General features: G+C 37.6%; 1 protein-coding gene across 2 annotated transcripts; it reads left to right on the top strand.

Annotated features, from left to right (window-relative positions):
* The first annotated feature begins 293 nt into the window (after window positions 1-293).
* LOC131364395 (kyphoscoliosis peptidase-like) lies at window positions 294-16,489 on the top strand. Of its 2 annotated transcripts, none has more exons than XM_058407539.1 (9): window positions 294-3,243; window positions 4,140-4,262; window positions 6,161-6,332; window positions 8,454-9,113; window positions 9,242-9,356; window positions 10,124-10,241; window positions 11,148-11,339; window positions 12,601-12,791; window positions 14,613-16,489. In XM_058407539.1, the coding sequence occupies exons 4-9, from the start codon at window positions 8,478-8,480 to the stop codon at window positions 15,914-15,916; spliced, it is 2,556 nt and encodes an 851-aa protein (XP_058263522.1). In that variant the 5' UTR covers window positions 294-3,243; window positions 4,140-4,262; window positions 6,161-6,332; window positions 8,454-8,477; the 3' UTR covers window positions 15,917-16,489. The 2 variants fall into 2 exon arrangements, with proteins under 2 accessions (XP_058263522.1, XP_058263521.1); XM_058407538.1 differs by having other exon boundaries at window positions 294-3,944.
* The last annotated feature ends 3,048 nt before the right edge of the window (window positions 16,490-19,537 follow it).

Genomic DNA, 19,537 nt, shown 5'->3' with positions numbered 1-19,537 from the left:
CATCAGAACTGGACCAGGGGAGATGGTGGCCTGGACTGAAGGTGGTAAGGTTGCTTATCTGAGGAAGAGATGGCACGAGGATGCAATATGGAAAGATGGGAAGATGGCATGCTGGCGAAGGCAATGTTCTGCCTGGAAACCTTTGGTCCTGTGACATGCATCACCTACCTAAACATTGCTGAAGATCAAGTATACACCTACCTGGATCCCTAATTCTAGTAGTCTCTTTCAGCATGGTAATGCTCCCTGCCACACTGCAAACATTGTTCAGGAATGGTTTGAGGAACATGACAAAGAGTTCACGGTGTTGACTTGGCCTCTAGATCTGATCAAGCTTCTCAAACAAGTCTGATTCATGGAGGTCCCACCACCTCGCAACTTACAAGATCTGCTGCTAACATCTTGGTGCCAGATATTACAACACACCTTCAGATGTCTTGAGGAGTCCGTGCCTTGAAGGTAAAAGTGCTGTTTTAGGGGCACAATGGGAGACCTCCACAATATCAGGTGGTTTTATTGTTATGGCTAATCAGTGTATACTGTCTATTTTATGGTTTAAAAATGCTCACATGGAATCATTACCAAGTTAAAAAGAAGCAACATTTTGCACATTTGTGCTTGTAAGATTTTTAATAGATACTTTATGACACAGTTCTTCTTTGACCATGAATTGGTGTGATGTTGATGCCTGATCTGTTACTTCATCACCCACTATACGAATCTGGTATATTAAAAGAGCTCCAAGTCAAACAAGTAAAACTGAAAATGTCATGTCAAAAGGAATTCATATTTTTTTTAAACTCAATATCACATCTTCGGAATGAGTACATCAGAGGGACGTCTCATGTTGGACGTTTGGGGGACAAAGTTAGGGAGGCCAGATTAAGATGGTTTGGACATGTCCAGAGGTGGGAGAGTGAGTATATTGGTAGGAGAATGTTGGACATGGAGCTGCCAGGCAGGAGGCAAAGAGGAAGGCCAAAGAGGAGGTATATGGATGAAATAAATGAGGATATGATGCTAGTGGGTGTAAGTGTTGAGGATGCAGAAGATAGGGATAGGTGGAGAGAGATGATTTGCTGTGGCGACCCCTGAAGGGAAAAGCCGAAAGAAGAAGAAGAATATCACATCTTCATCACTATTCTGAATAGTTTATGGGAATGAAACACAGTATGTCACTTCAGGTGTTACATCAAGTCGATATCAGATTATTAATAACACCTGATGCCTGTTTTAAAATATGTTTCTGAATGGTTATGTCTTTTTAAGTCAGAAGAGGCTAATGTAAGTCTTATGAACACTGTTCTTATATAAAGGGTTATTCCCTAACATGCCACAAATACCAATAATATGAATTCATTCACATTAGAGCAAACGGAAATATAAAATTATATCAAACTAGAAGAGTTGCTTTGCATCCAAGTTATTATAATCTATACAAATATATCATAACATAACCTAACGTAAAGATCTGGCACAAGCTGCTTCCTTCTAGACTGTTCTATCCAATAACAACAGTGCCCCCTACTGATCCGTGAGATAAGTGCAGCATATCGAGCACCAGCATGCTTAGCATATCTTAACAAGGTAATTTAGATGTGCCTTGTTGTAATTTGCAGTCACGTCTTTCTGGATGGTTTTGTCTGGGTTTAAATACAGTGCTCAGATGTAATCCCATCAGCCACGACACTACAGGCTGAATGATAAGCTTAAGCACATCTTTTCCCATTGCTCCAGGTGCAATTGTTGATTGGATTGCTGTCAAATGGGGATGCATACTGAGGGGGAAAAAAATGAAAAGGAAAAAAAATCACTGTGAAAAAAGTGAACACATCCCCTTCTCTTTTTTTTCTTCAGCTATAAATGACCATGACCTTAAGTAGAAAAGGTTAATTGAATGTATTGAGTGTAATTAACAGTGATATAAAAAAGTGCTGTTATAATGAGTGGGTAAGGATTTTTGAGATATTTACAGAAAATATTGATTCCTTCTGAAAAAGGACCACAGATGCAGTGCGTTTTCAACTTAAACATTATGACCATTAAAGATAATAAGTCTAAAGCTTAGGTTCAGGGGGAATAGTTGAATTTATAAACAAATGTCAATATATTTCTCACATAGGAATATCATCACAAATTCTGATCGAGTCTTTTTTCTTTCTTTCTTTTTTTTAACTTTTTTTCCCACAGAAAATTATTAAAAGTGAATTGATCCTGGAGTCTCAAATATTTCTCTAGTTGAACATAAACAGATTTATGTAGTGTTACACATGGATTATATCAGTATATAATCATCTATCATAAACATATCACTCGACAGTAAGTGGAAAGTTTTGATTCATTATTACTGTATGTAAGTAGTGAAGGAGCGAAAAAAGCGAATAAAAATATCCTTACCTTTATCTGTATTTGGATCTGAGCCCAAAGGTGGTGTCGCCTAAATTGGGGGAATAAACACAGAGGCAGAAATGGCAGCACTGTCTGTGAATTCTGGCTCGGACACTACCTCATTACTCACATTTATAATTAGGCTCAGCTAGAGATGAGCACAGGGCTGGGTTTTAAAATGGATTTTTGTATGATACTTTCATGAATTTACATAAATTGAATTGGTTCTGTTTTCTAAAATATAAGCAAAGGACAAACTAATATGTTTATAGCTCACACATATGAATAGTAAAGTAAAAACTTACCCCAACTTCGAATATCAATCCTTTGAATCTCTCTGGGAAGCTCTGTATCTTTTCATATCTGTAATTGTTTAGCATACATTATCTATTCAATTTGAATAACGAATTTGTAATCAGTACTGAGAAATTTAAGGTGTAAATCCATTAGATTGTTGAGGTAGCATGTTACAGCAAATACGACACATGAATTATGTACATTCTATGTTTTAATATAAGTTTAGCTGCTCGGTGTCAGGTCTACTGAAACTTTGAACTCAAACACTGACACAGTGTCCCACAATGCACACTTCCACGTTAACAGTTATTAGACACGCACACACACACACACACACACACACGTTTAAAAGACCCTTTCTTAAAGTATACATTTGCTTACCCTGCCTTCTGTTTGTATGTTTGATTATCTGGTTTTGACCTTGTGTACTTGTATTGACATGTTTACTGTTTTTATGCTCTGTCTTATCTTAGACAGCCTGTTTGCTGATCGCCTGAACATTGCCTGTTTATTCACTTTTGAGACGTCTTGGATTTGTCAAAAGTCGCTAACATGCAAGTTTCCATCTCAGCGACTTTGTTAAAGATGACACTTTAAGGCTGATACACATGTATTTACATGAGATCTACTACATAGTACAAATCCTTATATAGAATTGATCGTATTTTATCAGTGGCCAAGTATTTCTGTTTTTATCTAGCCTATTATAGACCATATTTTAATAGAAACGTCTCAAAAACACTCATTTGTTTTCTGTGTTCAAAGTAAATGGTGATATCTGCTTTCTGAGATGCCCCAAGTGCATCTAAAATTCTTCAGCGTAAGGTGTAAGGTTATCCCAACAGAGGGAAAAACATCTCAAATTGAAAGCCAACAGAGTCCTGACTAAATTTATATCAGAATAATTCATTTGTTTATACTGATTGAAAATGCCTGATGAGTCAATTTCCATTCTGCCGGCTCAATACTTAATAATAAAGCTGGAGTGCGCAGTTTTGTTTAATTTCTCACCACTGGACTAAGGACAAAAGGGCTAAAGACTTTATAGTCTTTGAAAATCAGGCCAGGTTTTCACAAAGCATCCTGAACATTTTGAAGGTCATTTCATGTTGATTGTTATAAAAAAAAATCTTAAGTGTGTATGTAGAATACATACAATACATGGTTTATGTTTGGCTTTTTTTGTGATTGTGTGTCTCTCTCTTTTTTTATGTCTGTTTCACTGCATAAAATACCGATAAATACTTCACTACAGGCAGGTAAGTGTTGTTTTGTCTTTCCAAACTTTAAGCGCTACTGAAAACCCTTTGTTCCCTGTGCACTTTAAGCCTTCTGCAAATCAATATAAGTGTCTTGCAAAAAAGAAAATGTATCTTACTCTCTGTAAAGTGGCTCACAGTGACTCATACCATCTCATCTCTCACCTCCTGCCTGGTCTTTATGCTCGATTACAGGACTCTGGTGCCATTTAGTCACAAATTGCTCAGAGCAGTGGCTGAGAATGAGGGCATGAAATGGATTCAGGGTGGCGAGTGAGACTAGGGTAGCTATCTGAAGGACACCAAAACATCCCACAGGTGAATACAGTGCATTCTGAAGTCCATAACACAGGCTAACAACACACACACACAGACGTTCTGAGGAAAGATAGGTAGAGACAGTTGAGCAGTAGGCTGGATACTTAAGTCATGCTAAAAAAGGCAATTAAGAAGGCACTGGCAATTAAATCATAAGGACAGATCAGTAATACTATATGTACAGACACTGATTATATGGCTACGTGAACTACATAAAAACTAAGCCTATTCCAGGAACACTGGGCATGACGCCAGTCCATTTCAGGACACCGTGCACACATATATTGATACTCATTCATGCCTAGGGGCAATTTAGAGTGATCGATCCATCTAGCTGCGCGATTTTGGAAGGGGTCAAACCCGGCCTCCTGGAGCTGTGAGGCAGCAATGCTGTGACAACTGAAATAAATCTACAGAAACATTTATAAAGCTCTATTTCAACACATATTTCCTGTCAGAGATGCTAATCTTTATATATAAAACCTTAGCTAAGCTATATATGACAAATTCCTGGCGAAATGTTATTACAACCGACATCATATACTTCTAGTAGGATCTGATATACAGTAATTATCTTTCTAATATATTTATGAATATCTCCTTGAATTGTATGCTCTGCTTCTTGTGTAAAGATCATTTGAATAGCTGTCCTGTTTATACATCATTATGTGACTCTGATATACAGTGTCAAAGTCATTTGTCGTGGTGTTCTAATGAAAGTCTGTCAGGTCTAACCCTGCAAATATGGCTGCACCAGAACCAAACACCGATCGCACTTCCACGCTCACGGTCACCCTCATTCTGATCACACACATACAGACACAATATACTCCCTCTCCCTCCTCTGGACATGTCCAAACCATCTTAATCTGGCCTCCCTAACTTTGTCCCCCAAACGTCCAACATGAGCCGTCCCTCTGATGTACTTGTTCCTAATCCTGTCCAACCGTGTCACTCCCAAAGAGAACCTCAACATCTTCAGCTCTGCCACCTCCAGCTCTGACTCCTGTCTCTTCCTCAGTGAAACCGTCTCTAAACCATACCGCATGGCCGGTCTCACCACTGCCTTGTACAACTTCCCCTTGATTCTTGTTGATATTTTTCTATCACTGCGCAGGTAACAATAACAAATAGAATTGTGCCATATAACAGATCACTTGAAAATGACCATCGAGATAAAAAGATCAAAGATCAATATGATAAGTTAAGTACTGTTGTATAAGGAATAGAATAGTCTGCATTTTCAGTTATTTGGAAATCAGCTTGGTTGGTGTCAGGCTCGTATAGTGAAAGGGTTAACACCTTTTGTGGTAAAATTAGAAACATGAAAAAGTGCCAAGTAGTCATGGATGCTGTGTTTAGTGTTCTTGCTTAGTATACTTGCTTGCTTGGGCTCGTTCGACCAGGACTGAACCTTTGATTGACCCACTACATTTTTATGGGTTCTTACATACAGCACAGCGTGTTATTCTAAGTAGCAAAACATTACAAGTGGTTGGAACTCAATGTGCTTGAGTCTGCTTTTGTATATGATTCCCAAAATTTATATCACAACAAAACTTTCTAGTACGTCTCTGGCCAAAAAAGACAATATGACCACAATTAGTTTGGTGCCTAAAAGAGAAAAAGCATAATGCCAGCCTTGTAATACAATCCGATCTAAAAGGGCTTGTGACCTCCTTATGGTGCACATATGCTTGTTTTAGGTCATGCACAGTATTAGTGCACTGGAAGCAATGCTTTTTATTCATGCATGGAAACCTGCATTGTGATAGTTCCAAAAACAAGTTTGAAATTCAAGTTCATGGAGAGCTCCGATGGCCTCCTGGTGTCCCCCAGTGCTATAACTTTCCCCTCATGTTCCAGTATCTGTTGGAAAGTCCTGATTTGCTTTGTAGTATTTTTAGGGCTGTCATCCCCTGGATCTGTCAGAGTTACACACCCCAGCCCAGAGCATAGAGGATATATAACAGTCAGTCTCCAGGAGGTTGGGACTAAATGATCAGCCTAATGACAAAGAAGACCAGCAGACACATAAGCATGCCATCAAAGAAAAAGATGTCCCATGAGGTAAGAACTTAATCTCCTATGCAAAGCAAGACATGGAATTATACAGGTGGCACAAATGAGTCAGGCATTTCCACTGCTTTGCCTCTAGCTCTTTGGCTGCATTTTTAATGCTGAGAGACAAACCAGAGATGTGCTGGCTTTTCTTTTCAGCTGTGAGTCTTCCAGAGATTTTCAAAATCCAGTAATTCAAAGAATTAAATTAGCTGTGCAAATGTGTTTGGAAGGATGTTAGACAACTAGGTCTGCTTCCTGAATAATAATAGTAATGTTTCAGAGATGGAATAAATGTAGAATTATATGATATGTGCTATTTTGGTCAATTTTTGGCCAACAACCTTCTACCCATCTGGCTCTGGTAAATACGTTATTTAGCACTAATTGAAACAGAATTACTTACGTTCTCATGTGTAAAGCCGTAATGGCCCAGTGCTGAGAAAGTAATATGAGTGTAATTGGCGAAAATGTTGGATCAAATCTGTATATGCACTTTTTTTTTTTCCAGACTCTTAAAATGAACTGCAGTCAGAAAATAAATGGCACGTGTGAAAAATTATTTTTGTTGCGGTAGATTTTATTTTAGAGCTTTAAGAATCTAAAGCTAATTGGTTAATTACCTGGTTATGTAAAATGCTTGATTACAACATGAAAACACCATCAATGTAGATCCATGTAAAAAAAAAAAAAAAAAATAGAATCACGGGTATAAATCAGTGCACTTCATTATATTAAAAGCCACTGGAATGTAACACTGACAATGATAATAAATAATAGGATAGGATTGGCTTTGATTATGGCTAATCAACAATAAGGAAAAGAAATCACATTGTCATTAACATTAGTGTTAATTCATTCGGACATCACAAAGCTCTGGAGGAATGGGAAGCCAACAGGGTTAGTACTAAAGAATTCTGACAGACTCTCCATTTGAATCACTCTGTACATGCAGGGAAAAAAAGAACTCTTCTCCAGGGAAAGTAGGCGAGACATAAGAATGTGTTTTCTATTTTCATGTCAGTCAGTTATGACTAAGCAGAACATACAAAAGCTCAGTTTTGAAGAATGTTAAGTGTTCACACTATAAGCAGAAAAGTCATTCAAAGTGTCCTGACTAAAGACCCTATTGGAAAGTTTCTTTTTTTTTTTGAAACATAGTCTTGATTGACACATCTGGAGAAAAGGATGCAAAGCTTCTCCCTCAATTTCTTTTAAAAAATAATCCACTCTTAAGCGTTCACCCCATGACCTGGTGATTGTGAGTTCAAATCCTGACAATGCCATAGCCATCTGTGGCTGGGAGCCCAGGAAGCAAAACTTGTTGTGCTCTGTGTGAGGGAGGGTTTGTCATTTTTTCATTTCTCCCCTGTTAATCATAGCAAAACTAGCCAATAACGGGTGTCTGTGAGTTCATGTATATGGAAGAGGGCTGAGTGTGTTCTGCTGCTCCGTGAAGCTGTTAGAAATGGATGTGTTAGCATTCACCCTCTGTGGTGTCACACCACTGAGAAGGATGAGAATTTAAGCAGTTTAAACAGCTTAATAATCAAGGCAGACAGTTCCAAAATGCAAGACTGGATCAAAGTAAAAAAAAAACAGGCAAAGGGGTCAGGCCATCAGCAAACAGTACAACGTAGTAATAGCAAAAATACAAAAAAACAGGAAGCAAAAAGAGTCCGGATAGCAATCAACAGACAAAAGGTTTGGTAAGTTCAGGTAAGGCACACTAAGCAATACTTCATACTGATTGAATGCCCAAGGTCTGTTTATATATGGTGTGAGTATCATGACAAACAGGTGTGTGTGATAAAAGCTCAGGATATGATGAACGTACTGGTTGAGTGTTAGGGATTAGTGATTGTAGTCAGTCTATAGCAGCTGCAGTATGTTCAGGGAAGCTGAGTTTGAAAAAAGGTGTTGGATGGTAACTTGTCATATGTGACTGGGGAAAGCTGGCTGGTTGGTGGGAAATAGCAGGTGACCAAACTGGGGATAAAATGTCGGAAAAGCACAAAGTCTAAAAAGTCACGTTACACTAGTGGCAGACCAGACAAATATTTATTTTCATACAATTTTGTTACTATTCGTAATTTCTTTCTTACACTTTCCTACACACTCACCCTACAGATTTCACAAATATAAGTGACCGTGATGGCTGCCGACCTACACATTTCACATATTCTACAAGAGCTCTGTCAGCCCCACTCTAATGGTAATCAAATATGCTGTAAAAATGAGGACAACAACAACAACATCAATAATACAGGGATAGCAGAGGAGCCATGGCTTCCCCCCAGTATGGTGACACAGAGCCAAGAACAAGAGTGCACACATGAACACAGAAGTGAGAGGAGTTTCAAGACTCAGGGTAAAGAAGATGAAATGAAAGAGCCCCAAGGAGATCCATGTAACGCACCAGTCTCTCCTAAAAACTCAAACAATAAGAAGCAGACAGTACAGGCAACACCAAAGCCTGCTGTTTCCACTAAGAGTTCAGTGTTTGAAAAGTGGGCCGCTATGGATAAGGCCAATCAGAGACCCCTTGCCAAGAGGCAGCTTTCAGACTTCAGCCAAGCTTCCAATTCCAGAGCTGTGAAGAAAACTTTGGTAAAAGAGGAAGATCAGACAAAAGAGAAGGTGCAGAGTTGTGCTACTCAGCAGGACATGAGAGATGATCAGATGGTCTTGAACGAGCGTGGGTCTAGAAGAAAACTGCAGAAGGAGCTGATCTCCAACATAGAGGATTTCTACAGAGTGGATTCACACGCAATCAGTGCTGGCCAAGAGGTGAGAAATATGTGTCATCTGATATGCCAGCTATTTGAGGTGTTAAGGATTTGATCTGTTTAGATGCTTGCAAAGTAAATTATGGTGCTCTTTATTTAATCAGCAATGTGGTCACGTATGTTGTGCAGCTAAAGAGTAAGAAGATCTTCTCAGTACAGACTATTGCCAGAACCATCACCAAGGGAACATCTACTGATTTAGAAAGGCTTCGTGCAATCTGGATCTGGCTCTGTCATAACATAGGTCAGTCTCCATCACAATCTCTACTGCAACAATATCTTGGTGAACTTTCTGACAGTTATGAAGCACTGATATCCTTCCATAAATGCTAAATAAACACCTAATCGAAGAAAACCTCACGATTTAGAAACGCAGTTTATTTGGAAGGTCAACCATACATTCCACAGGTTGTTACTATGGAAATGAAAACATAGCACAAACAAACCTACGATTTGTCTTGCAGTCACATTCTGAACAGAATTAGGATATGAAAAACTATGATATAAGAGAGTTAAGCAAGATATTAAAAACCAATCTGAAATAGATCCTAATTAGAAGGATTACATTTTAAGATAAATAGGCATTATCTGATTTTGCCTTAGGAATTATTAATGAATTATGCTGTTTACGTACATGCATTTTCACTACATGCAGAACATGACAGTGTTTACATTTGCAGTTCTAGACTGCGAGACATTGGATATGTTTGCGATTTGGTTTGAAAATTATTGGTATCAGTTTACAGCTTATTTTTAAAACCTGGCCAGAGGGAGAGCTTGTGTATGTGTATGAGTTTGTGTATCTTTGGAGTGCAGTCAGATTTTCTTGTGTCAGTTAGGATCACAAATGTGATTTATTCTTCCATTATATATGAATTACTAATGTGTTTCTGAAAACACACAACCCAGCCCAAATGTGTGGTATGCAGTTGTACAGATCTGATAACAGATCTTTTGACAGACAGAAACTGAAATATATGCTGCTATTGATAACAGTGTTGTTCTGTACAGAGTATGATTTGAACGGGTACCTGGGTCTGACCGAGAAAGCGTCTTCTCCTGAGCAGGTTATTGAAACAGGTCGAGGAGTTTGCTGTGGATTCTCTAGCGTCTGCTTACAACTGTGCAAGTAAGAGCATCATGTAGTCCTTTAACCTTTGATTGTGACCTTAGATTACAAGCAGCATTATATTGTTTGGTTTTTCTTCAATTTTTCTTCAATTTTAATAAGATTTTGAACACTGTTGATTCCAAAACAATACAGCATTGAAATGCCTACTATCTTCTCCTAATTATCTACATTTGTTATTAATATGTACAGTAATTTAAGTAATATCAAAGTAATATTTGGTGAGGAAATAAGTGATTAAGCAAATGTGATAAGTAATAAAATATTGTTTTGTTTTATATAGCTGCTGAGGTTTTCCACACAATTTGGCAAGTTTTAGTAAAATATTTGCTCCAAAGCAAAAAAAGGTCTCTGGAGATGTGCCAGTATCTACAAACAGGAGAAAAACAAATAATATAGAGCACTATGTGGGAGAAATCTTTAGTATAGCTGATTTGTGCAGGATAACATCCATCCCTTCGTGCTGAAATTTCTTTGTTTTTTCCCAATGGTAATAAATGACAGCGGGATTTTACTTGTATGCAGCCTCATGTTTATACAGCAGGGGAATGGGGCACAACAGCAGAAGTAGCTGGGAACTGAAAACAAATGATAAATAATATTGATCTTTCAAGGACGACAAAGTATATTTTTGGAAAGCATTATAGTATTTTTAGTATATTAATATACTGTAATTTGGTTAAGTAACGTAAGAATGTTAAATATTGACATTTTAAGAGTGAAACAGTCCTTTGTGTTAGATTGGGGACATTCAGTTTATTATTTTTTTTAATTATTATTATTATTTTATAAATTAGTTAGTTTATTTATTTAATAATTTATTTTATTTATTATTTTTATTTTAATATATCCTGACATTTATTATATCCTATATCTTGAGTAGAACAAGCTCTGGTCTTTCTGCAGGGAGGTTGGCATTGAGTGCAGGGAGGTGGGTGGACATGGCAAAGGTGTTGGATACAAATTGGGTCAGAGCTACCAGAACACCAAGTCAAATCATATGTGGAACGCAGTGCGTTTGGAGGATCACTGGTATCTGCTGGATGCCTGCTGGGGAGCTGGGAGAGTGGATATGAATGCCAAAGCCTTTATAAAGAGGTACCACATATACAGTGATGTACAGTTTCAGCATATTCACTATAAGGCCAAAGATATATAAAGATACCATCTGACCATAATACACATATGTGCGTGTTGAATATCTAGTTTCAAAACCATTGGCATTAATATTGAGTTGGCCTCCTCGACTCTCCTGGGAAGGCTTTCCAATAAGTTTTGGAACGTGGATGCGGGGATTTGTGTTTCTTTAGCCAGAAGAGCATTAGTGTCAGAGACTAGCGTCAAGCGAGACTGTCTAATTAGCAACTGAGCATTCTATTTCCAATTAAGGGAAACCGTAATGCTACAGAATTCAAGGGCATTCTAAGACAAATGTGTGTTTGTACAACACAATTTGCAGCAACAGTTTGGGGAAATTCTGCAAGTGGGTGTGATCATCAGGTGTTTCAATTCACCTATAAGGCCAAAGGTTTGTGGACAAATGCTTATAACACTCATATGTCCTAGTCCAGATTAAGTCCGCCTTTGGCCAGGAAGGCTTCCCACTACATTAGGAGTGTGGCTATTGGGATTTGTGTTCATTCAACCACTAGAGGATTAATTGAAGTCCGGCACTGATGTCAGGGTAAGGAGGCTGTTCCAGGATTCATCAGCGTTCCAGTTTATCCCAAAGGTGTTTAGTTGGGTTGAGGTCACTTCTCTATGCAGAACCCTGGAATTCTTACACTTCAACCTTGGTGTATTATGTTTTAATGGCATTGTCAGGGCATTGTCAGGCTGGAACAGGTTTGAGCTTTTTAGTGTTAGTGAAAAGAAGTGCCATTGCTACAGCAAACAAAGACATTCTATACAATTGCATGCTTCCAACTTTGTGTGCAGTATGGGTGTGATGGTCAGGTGTTCACATACTTTTGGCCATGATGTGTATAGTCTATAGGGTCATGTTGTAATACTAAATTATTGCTAATTTAATTTCCCTCTATGTAACTTTGGTTCTATTTTTATAGTCATCTGCCCTGACATGGGTTGTGAGATACCATAAGGGGTGTAAGTTTCAAAAATTCACCACTGCAGTATGTTTTCCCCCTTAAATCATAATTAAGTCAAACAGCAGTACATTAATTCAGTACAGAATTTTTCCAGACTTGTATTTGACAAACTGATGACATGCTTTTAGTTCATTTTCAACTATTCAATTTCTTCCAAAACTAAACAAACCCACCGCAAAAAACAATCAACACTGAAAACACAGCCACCCAAACACTGTCAAAAATTCATGATTCTTCTCTCACACTGCTAGATACAATGAATTCTACTTCCTGACTGATCCAGAAGACTTCATCAGCTCACACTGGCCCGATGAGGAGGAATGGCAGCTGCTGGACAGCCCCATTAAGCTGGAGGAGTTTGAGAAGGGTGTGCTGAAAACCTCAGAGTTTAACAAGCTCGGGTTAACACTTATCCACCCTAAACAATACTTACTCATTACAGGTTGGTCTCTGAACTATCCTCTGACTCTTGCACAGTTTTAAATGTCTATCTCTTATTGAGTTCTATATTATATTGTTCTCCCAACATCTCTGTTGGAAAAGCAAGCATATATGGAAGTCAGGAATCCATTACAGACCCCTAATGTTCCCTGTTTGGTGTTTTATGTCCAAATTGATTGATACTTGTGCTGGGAAGGGAAATAAAATAACATGACCTAATATAATCTTCAAGTTTATATAATTTAAAGTCATTTACAGACATAGATTGTATTTTGTGTGTTATTAATTTAATACAAATATTAACCAGTTCTAGACATCAATGAATAATATTAAATGATGTTTCAGTATTTGTTTCCCTATCATTTTAGAAGATATTATAAATAGTGTAAATATAAATACATGCCATAAGATATTTTAAGCATATATATTAAAATATGCTATTATAAGGAAAAACATGGTGGTCTAATACAACTTGTTATAAATCCAACTTCTGTTGCTGTATTTTGTTGCTCTTTTATACTACAGCAATCTGCCAATACTAACAATGCAACACTTTTTTGTACCAGTACACTGGTTTTCTATTCTGCCAGCAGAATGGACATTGACTTACCTGACATTTTCATTTTTAGTATAAACAAATGAATTATTTTATCACCGCAAGCCTGATATAAAACGAATCAGGACACTGTTGACTTTTAGTGTGAGATTCTTCCCTCTGTTGGATAACCTTACACAGAATATTAGTGGTGGGAGATAAAGACTTAAAATTTTAGATTCTTATAAACAAGCACTTGAGGCATCTCAGAGAGCAGAACTGGGTTTGATATCATCAATATATCAATATGTTGCCTATACAGTATGTAGGCTAGGTAAAGAGTGTCTACTTTCAGATGAGCCATTATCCAGTACTGTGAAGTGTGACATGACAAGGAAATTCAATGCTAACAACAAAACATTCACAAAATCCATTTGTTTAGCCTCTGGTAAAAATAATATGCCTTTTTATTTGTTTATTCTGTAGTTACATTTAATGATGTGGAACCTCATCAAAACATGCAGCATCATAGCAGCTTGAAAGTTATTCCATCTTTTGAAGCTGTTTTTGTCTCTCTCTTGAAATTACTAAGACAAAAATTATTAGCTTTGTAGTGGAAAGTGCAAAGTCCATCTTCCAGAAGACTCTCCAGTGGTGGAAAACCTTAAGTTACATCATAATGTTTTACTGTTACAAAGCACAGAAACTGGAAACTCATTTCAAAGATCTAAAATAAAGGCCTTTTTACAAGAAAAGATATCAACATATCAACAATTTTGATCAAGCATCCATCTTTTATTTGTCTTGCAGCCTGAAACACAACCTAACCTGCTGTTACAGACAGTTAATCAACACTCTCTGACTAAACAAAATTGAGAATTGAACATTGATGTGATTTACATAACCATGAAACCACAGCTTATTGGCATGAGTCGACCATCAGACACCACCAGATTCCTAAAGGACAACTTTGAAGACAATAGATAATCATTAAATATGTCCATCTACAATCAATATTGTGTATCCGTTTAACCTAAAACATCTTATTAACCATTAAAAAAAATTGATTGTTTCCTAATGGGATTAAAATATGTGCTGGCGGTGAATAGTGGTCTCTGATGGTGACCTTGCAGTAACAGGCTGTGATTGAATGGACCTAATTGATATTCACATCTGCCTTCCTTTTTCATTTCTGTCATAAAGGAAATAAAAATTGAATCATATAATGTATAGTATTAAAAAAAATCTTACACTATATTATAATCATTATCCTATATTTCTGTCCAGAGGATGGTGAGGCTTCCATATCAATGAGATTCTCTCAGCCTGTGGAATTCACATACGAGATTTCCCAGCAGCACAATGGGGAACAGAAGGAGCTGAGCACCTCTATGGGTCTACTCACCGTCACACATAACAGCATGAAGCTCCAGCTGATGCCGCCGACTTCAGGAACATTTGAGATCATGCTGTTTGCACGGCCAGGACATACTTCTGGACAGTACACCTGGGTGTGTTCTTTTCTGCTGGAGTGCAATAAGCCTAAATCATCAGAGAATCTCCCTGAGAACCCGTACCTTTACTGGGGAATGACACAAGATGCTGAAGATCTGGGATTGAAACCATGCATATATAGTAGTGAGGCAATTTTAATGAAATCAGGGTCATATGAACTTGTGCTGCAGACTAGAAGGCCTCTCATAATGCTGTGTGAAATAAGTCATAAGGATTTGGATGACACGCTGGCTAAGAGATGTCTGGCAACCCAAATTGAAGCAGATAAACTTACCTGTAGAATTCTTTGTCCATACGTTGGCTTTTACAGACTGTCTGTATTTGTCAAGGACTATGAAAGTGATTGGAACAGATTCCAGAACGTGGGGAACTTCCTTCTTCACTGCATCGCCAACCCAGTCAACTTGAATCAACTTTTCCCTCCAGATCTCAGCTACTTCTGTGGGCCTGGAATTAGGACGGATGATGCTGGCCTATCAAAGTTCAGCCACACAGCACCGATAGTGAGCACACATCAGGGAAAATGTAACATCACCTTCCAGAACCAGCAAGATCTGGACCTTCTTGCAATTTTAAAACATAGCAAAGAACATTCTGGACACCCCCTTACTCAGCATGTCTTCTTCACCCACAATGGCAGTAAGGTCACTCTCAGTGTGGTCTTGCCCGAGTCAGGAGTTTACAAACTGAGTCTTTATGGAAAGACTCCATCCAGCCAGGAATTTAATCTTCTGTGTGATTTCATCATTCAGAACAGCTCAGAGAGTTCATGGCCCCCATTTCCATACACATACGCAGCATGGAGGAAGGGCAGCGTGCTGTTTGAGCCACGCTCAGGCCTGCTTGAGCCTCTGTGCTGGGTTCAGTTCCGTGTCCGTGTTCCTGGGGCTCGCAGAGTCATTGTGCTGGGTGAGGAACAAGTGGATCTGCAGATAAATAAAAGCCACATTTGGGAAGGAGAGGTGTTCACAGGTAAGACGGAACAGATCAAACTCGCAGCCAGCCAGGAGGAAACATCTAATCAGATGGAGATACTGATGTGCTTCGATGTGCTGAAGACACAAAATGAGATGTAAAAAAAAAGAAACAAGGACAATCTAGGACATGGTGCATGGTGAGGCATGTCCAGGGTCTAAGGTTCGATCCTGATCTCTCATCCGGGATGTATTCCCACCTCACACCCAGATTCCCAGGACAGCCGTTAACCAACTCAGGATGAAGTAATTACAGAAAATCAATGAATGCTGTAAAGTTCTGCATTCTGCATCAGAAATTCAATACAGGCTTAATTAAAGAATATACTGTACAAATCATCACTGATAAGCACAAATTGTAAGAATTCACAAATTCCTCTGGCAGCTTTCATGTTTGTTTTGAATTTCTATGAATTCTTTGTCATACTGTAGATTATTTCTTTGTGGATCACATTTTTTCTCCGATGCGCTAAAGTGCACCGTGAACTGTACCTTTCAATGTGTGAATGTGTTTTTTCCAGAATTAGCACAATTGAAAAAAGAGCTAGATTTCCACTTATTAGAAGTCTAAGTGTGTTATGACATTTCAAAGGAAGTCGTGTAAAATGTATGTGCTTTGGTACGCTGGAGTCAGAATGAAGCTTTTAAAACTATTCATTGTTAGAAATTCCAAATAAAGAGCATATTTAAATTTCAAGTGTCATCATCGTGTTTTACTCACTTTAAGTGCTTTCCCAATAAAAGTATTTAATCCTTAGAATAATGGTGTGAAAATCTGTGTACCAAACTAGGCTTTTAATTAGCTAGCATAATTCATAGTTTGTTTGTTTTTTTCGTTTTAGCATCAAGGTTTTTTTTTTAGCATATAAATACAAAAGCTCTGCATCAGCATTCAGCACTTCAGCTCTCAGTCGGTCTGGTAATCAGTTTAAGAGCCACAGTACAGGAGCAAGGCCATGCTCTCATACACACTATATATCAAATGTCACAGCAACACATTAACCTAGCTGCTTATGCAAGCCAGCAAATGCTGTGTGTTCTCTCTGTCTTTGACACACACACACTATTTTTACACTGCCAAGAACGATAACGATTGTTTAGTCCCCCTGAAGTTACAAAGACCACACATCCAGGTTTCTGTTTGGCTAAAACATTGACATTAGCCCTGTTGTTTATTTCTTGACACTCTTTCTTGGCTGATTAGCATCATTCCTGTCTCACTCTGTGGGGGGCTGATAATGAGGGGGAACCTTATGCTGGTGAATGTCAGGGTTGCCATGTCTCAGTGAAATAGCCAGCACACCAAAATCTAAAAATAAAACAAACAAAAAAAATGATGGTGGTATATAGCAGAACAGTGATAATATAAAGTCTGTTCATTCTTAGTTATTTGCCTTGAAATAAAATCTTAGCAGCTGTCATTTTGGTGTAAATAAACACCCTGGCAACCCACAATGAATGTATAGTATGTTTGCACTATATCATGCATAGATCACTTGATAACAGTTCAGACTCCCAACTAAGATATTTTTAGCACTGACCTGAAAACTTTTCTTGTTTTTTTATGTGGCTAGGTCATAAGGACACTGGAGGTTCATTCATTTCGCTTTTTCTCAAATAAACAGACAACCTGAGCACTAAAGCATGAATCATCTTCGTGGAAAATTGATTTACAATGCAAATCCAGCACACCTGACTCTAATATTCAAATGCTGCTAGAGAGCTTGATTAGCTGGATCAGACACGCGCAGATGTCACGTCGCCTGTGGACTACTGAAATTGTTCAGCTGCTTCCAGTAAGTGCCACGCCTGCTGAACACAAACAGCAAAATTCACACTGCGGTGTGTCTGCATCCCTTCCAATCTCTTCACATACTTTGTACGGGTGAAAAAGTTGATAAGTTGCAGAGGCGGATGTTTGGTGAAGGTTGATGTTTATTTAAATAATCTGGCAGTCAGTCTAACAGAATCCAAAAAGTCAGGGTAGAGAAAAACAGGCATATGCAGATAAATCCAGTAAAACAAAAAACACAAGCACAAGCAGAATAGCAACTTGGAAATAATACTAGGATTAATAACACTAGACATCACAGTGTGAGTGTGTGTGTGTGTGTGTGTGTGTGTGTGTGAGAGAGAGAGAGAGAGAGAGAGAGAGAGAGAGAGTTTAATGACAGGTGAGTGCAGTCAGAAGTGTGCTGATGAAGAGCAGATGACCGAGTCAGGTGACTGAGTTGCCTTAATGTTTAGCAGCAGTGGATTCTGGGAGTTTGTGGCTGCAACTGGCTGGGACATGACAGTACTACAGAATGAAATGTCTAATAATTGCTTGAAACATGAAAGGAAATCTAAATAAAAATCTAATTAGTCTAAAAGACCCAATAATAAGCCAGTCTAATTAAGTTAACTGTATATTTGGAAATTTGGTGAGTTAAATATTATTAGAAATCGAAACTTCTTACATACTTTAGGTCACAAGTTACGTTCTGTAAATTAGCTCTTTAGTCAAGTTTTGTTTTCATCAGTAATGTGCCTTAGCAAAGATTCCGAAAAGATTAGCTAACCAGCGAGCTAAATATTCAGTTTGTCTGGAAAGAAACAAAAAAAATTCTCAAGAGTTGCAATATATCATCTCATCATTCCTCGAATATAATAAGGAAAACAAAATATATGATGGACTTTTAAATGAGCGTGACTCCTGTGTAAACAGTCTGGCTGTAGATCTTAGGTCTGAATATCAATGTGTGCAATTTATTAAATCTGGGCCATAGTCCAACTGTACTCAATGAACCAGGACAATGCATGTCATTTCTACTGAGTGTGAGCTGACACTAGAGGTCACTTCCTGTTCTAGTGTAAGGACAAGCCATATGGCAGGCTCTGTATTGAGCATCCAGCATGTAATATGCAAACAAAGCATATTAAATCTTTCAGTAAGGTATAAATCTACACCATGTTTTACCCGGGGTCGTTCTGGCAGGATGGAGACAGAGGGCTAAAGCAGGGTCGCTTTGCGCTTTTGTGTACAGTTCAAACTTTTTATATTTGATTGAACTTTGAATAATGTATTTATATATACAGTATATAATTTTGACTTTGCTGTGCAGGTGCTTCAGGACTTTTTTATGGACCTGAGAAACTTTTTAGAATGGTGTATGAGCTATACACTGAAATCTTGGAAGAAAAAAAAATCAATAAAATAAATAAATAAATAAATAAATAAATAAATAAATAAATAAATAAATAGATAAATAAATAAATATCAAATTGAAACAAGTAGACTTAAGTACTTATGTACTTTTTACTTATTATTATTATTGTTGTTGTTGTTGTTTTTGTTATTATTATTATTATTGTTGTTGTTGTTGTTGTTGTTATTATTATTATTATTATTATTATTATTATTATTATTATTATTATATTGTCATATTTTTGACATTTAACATTGTTTATTTTTCTTTTTAAACATTAATTTCTGCTATATGTAGTATATACATTTGAGGTTTTTATTACAAATGTTGCTTTATTTCTTCCTGGTAGTATATCAAGGTGAATGAGTGTTATAGAAAATACTATCAGTATTGTTTTCAGTACAGAACAAGGGTCTTTTAGTCAAGGTTTGTCTTTTCCCAAAAAGAATAAGAAGAGTCTAAAGGCTTATAGAAAATATACTTTGTTCCTCTAAAGATACTCAGACGACACTAGACACTACACAATACACAGGAA

This window comes from Hemibagrus wyckioides, linkage group LG14 (assembly GCF_019097595.1).
Source record: "Hemibagrus wyckioides isolate EC202008001 linkage group LG14, SWU_Hwy_1.0, whole genome shotgun sequence".
Lineage (NCBI taxonomy): Eukaryota > Metazoa > Chordata > Actinopteri > Siluriformes > Bagridae > Hemibagrus > Hemibagrus wyckioides.
Note: the sequence above shows the minus strand (reverse complement) of the source record. Positions and strands in the feature narration are given on the sequence as shown.

What these genes read in the sequence shown, in the direction of transcription:
- LOC131364395 (XM_058407539.1), top strand. Translation starts at nt 8,478, where the DNA reads ATGGCTGCCGACCTACACATTTCACATATTCTACAAGAGCTCTGTCAG. An exon ending in CAATCAGTGCTGGCCAAGAG is followed by an intron (nt 9,114 to 9,241) that starts GTGAGAAATATG and finishes TATGTTGTGCAG; the next exon opens with CTAAAGAGTAAGAAGATCTT. An exon ending in CTGGCTCTGTCATAACATAG is followed by an intron (nt 9,357 to 10,123) that starts GTCAGTCTCCAT and finishes TGTTCTGTACAG; the next exon opens with AGTATGATTTGAACGGGTAC.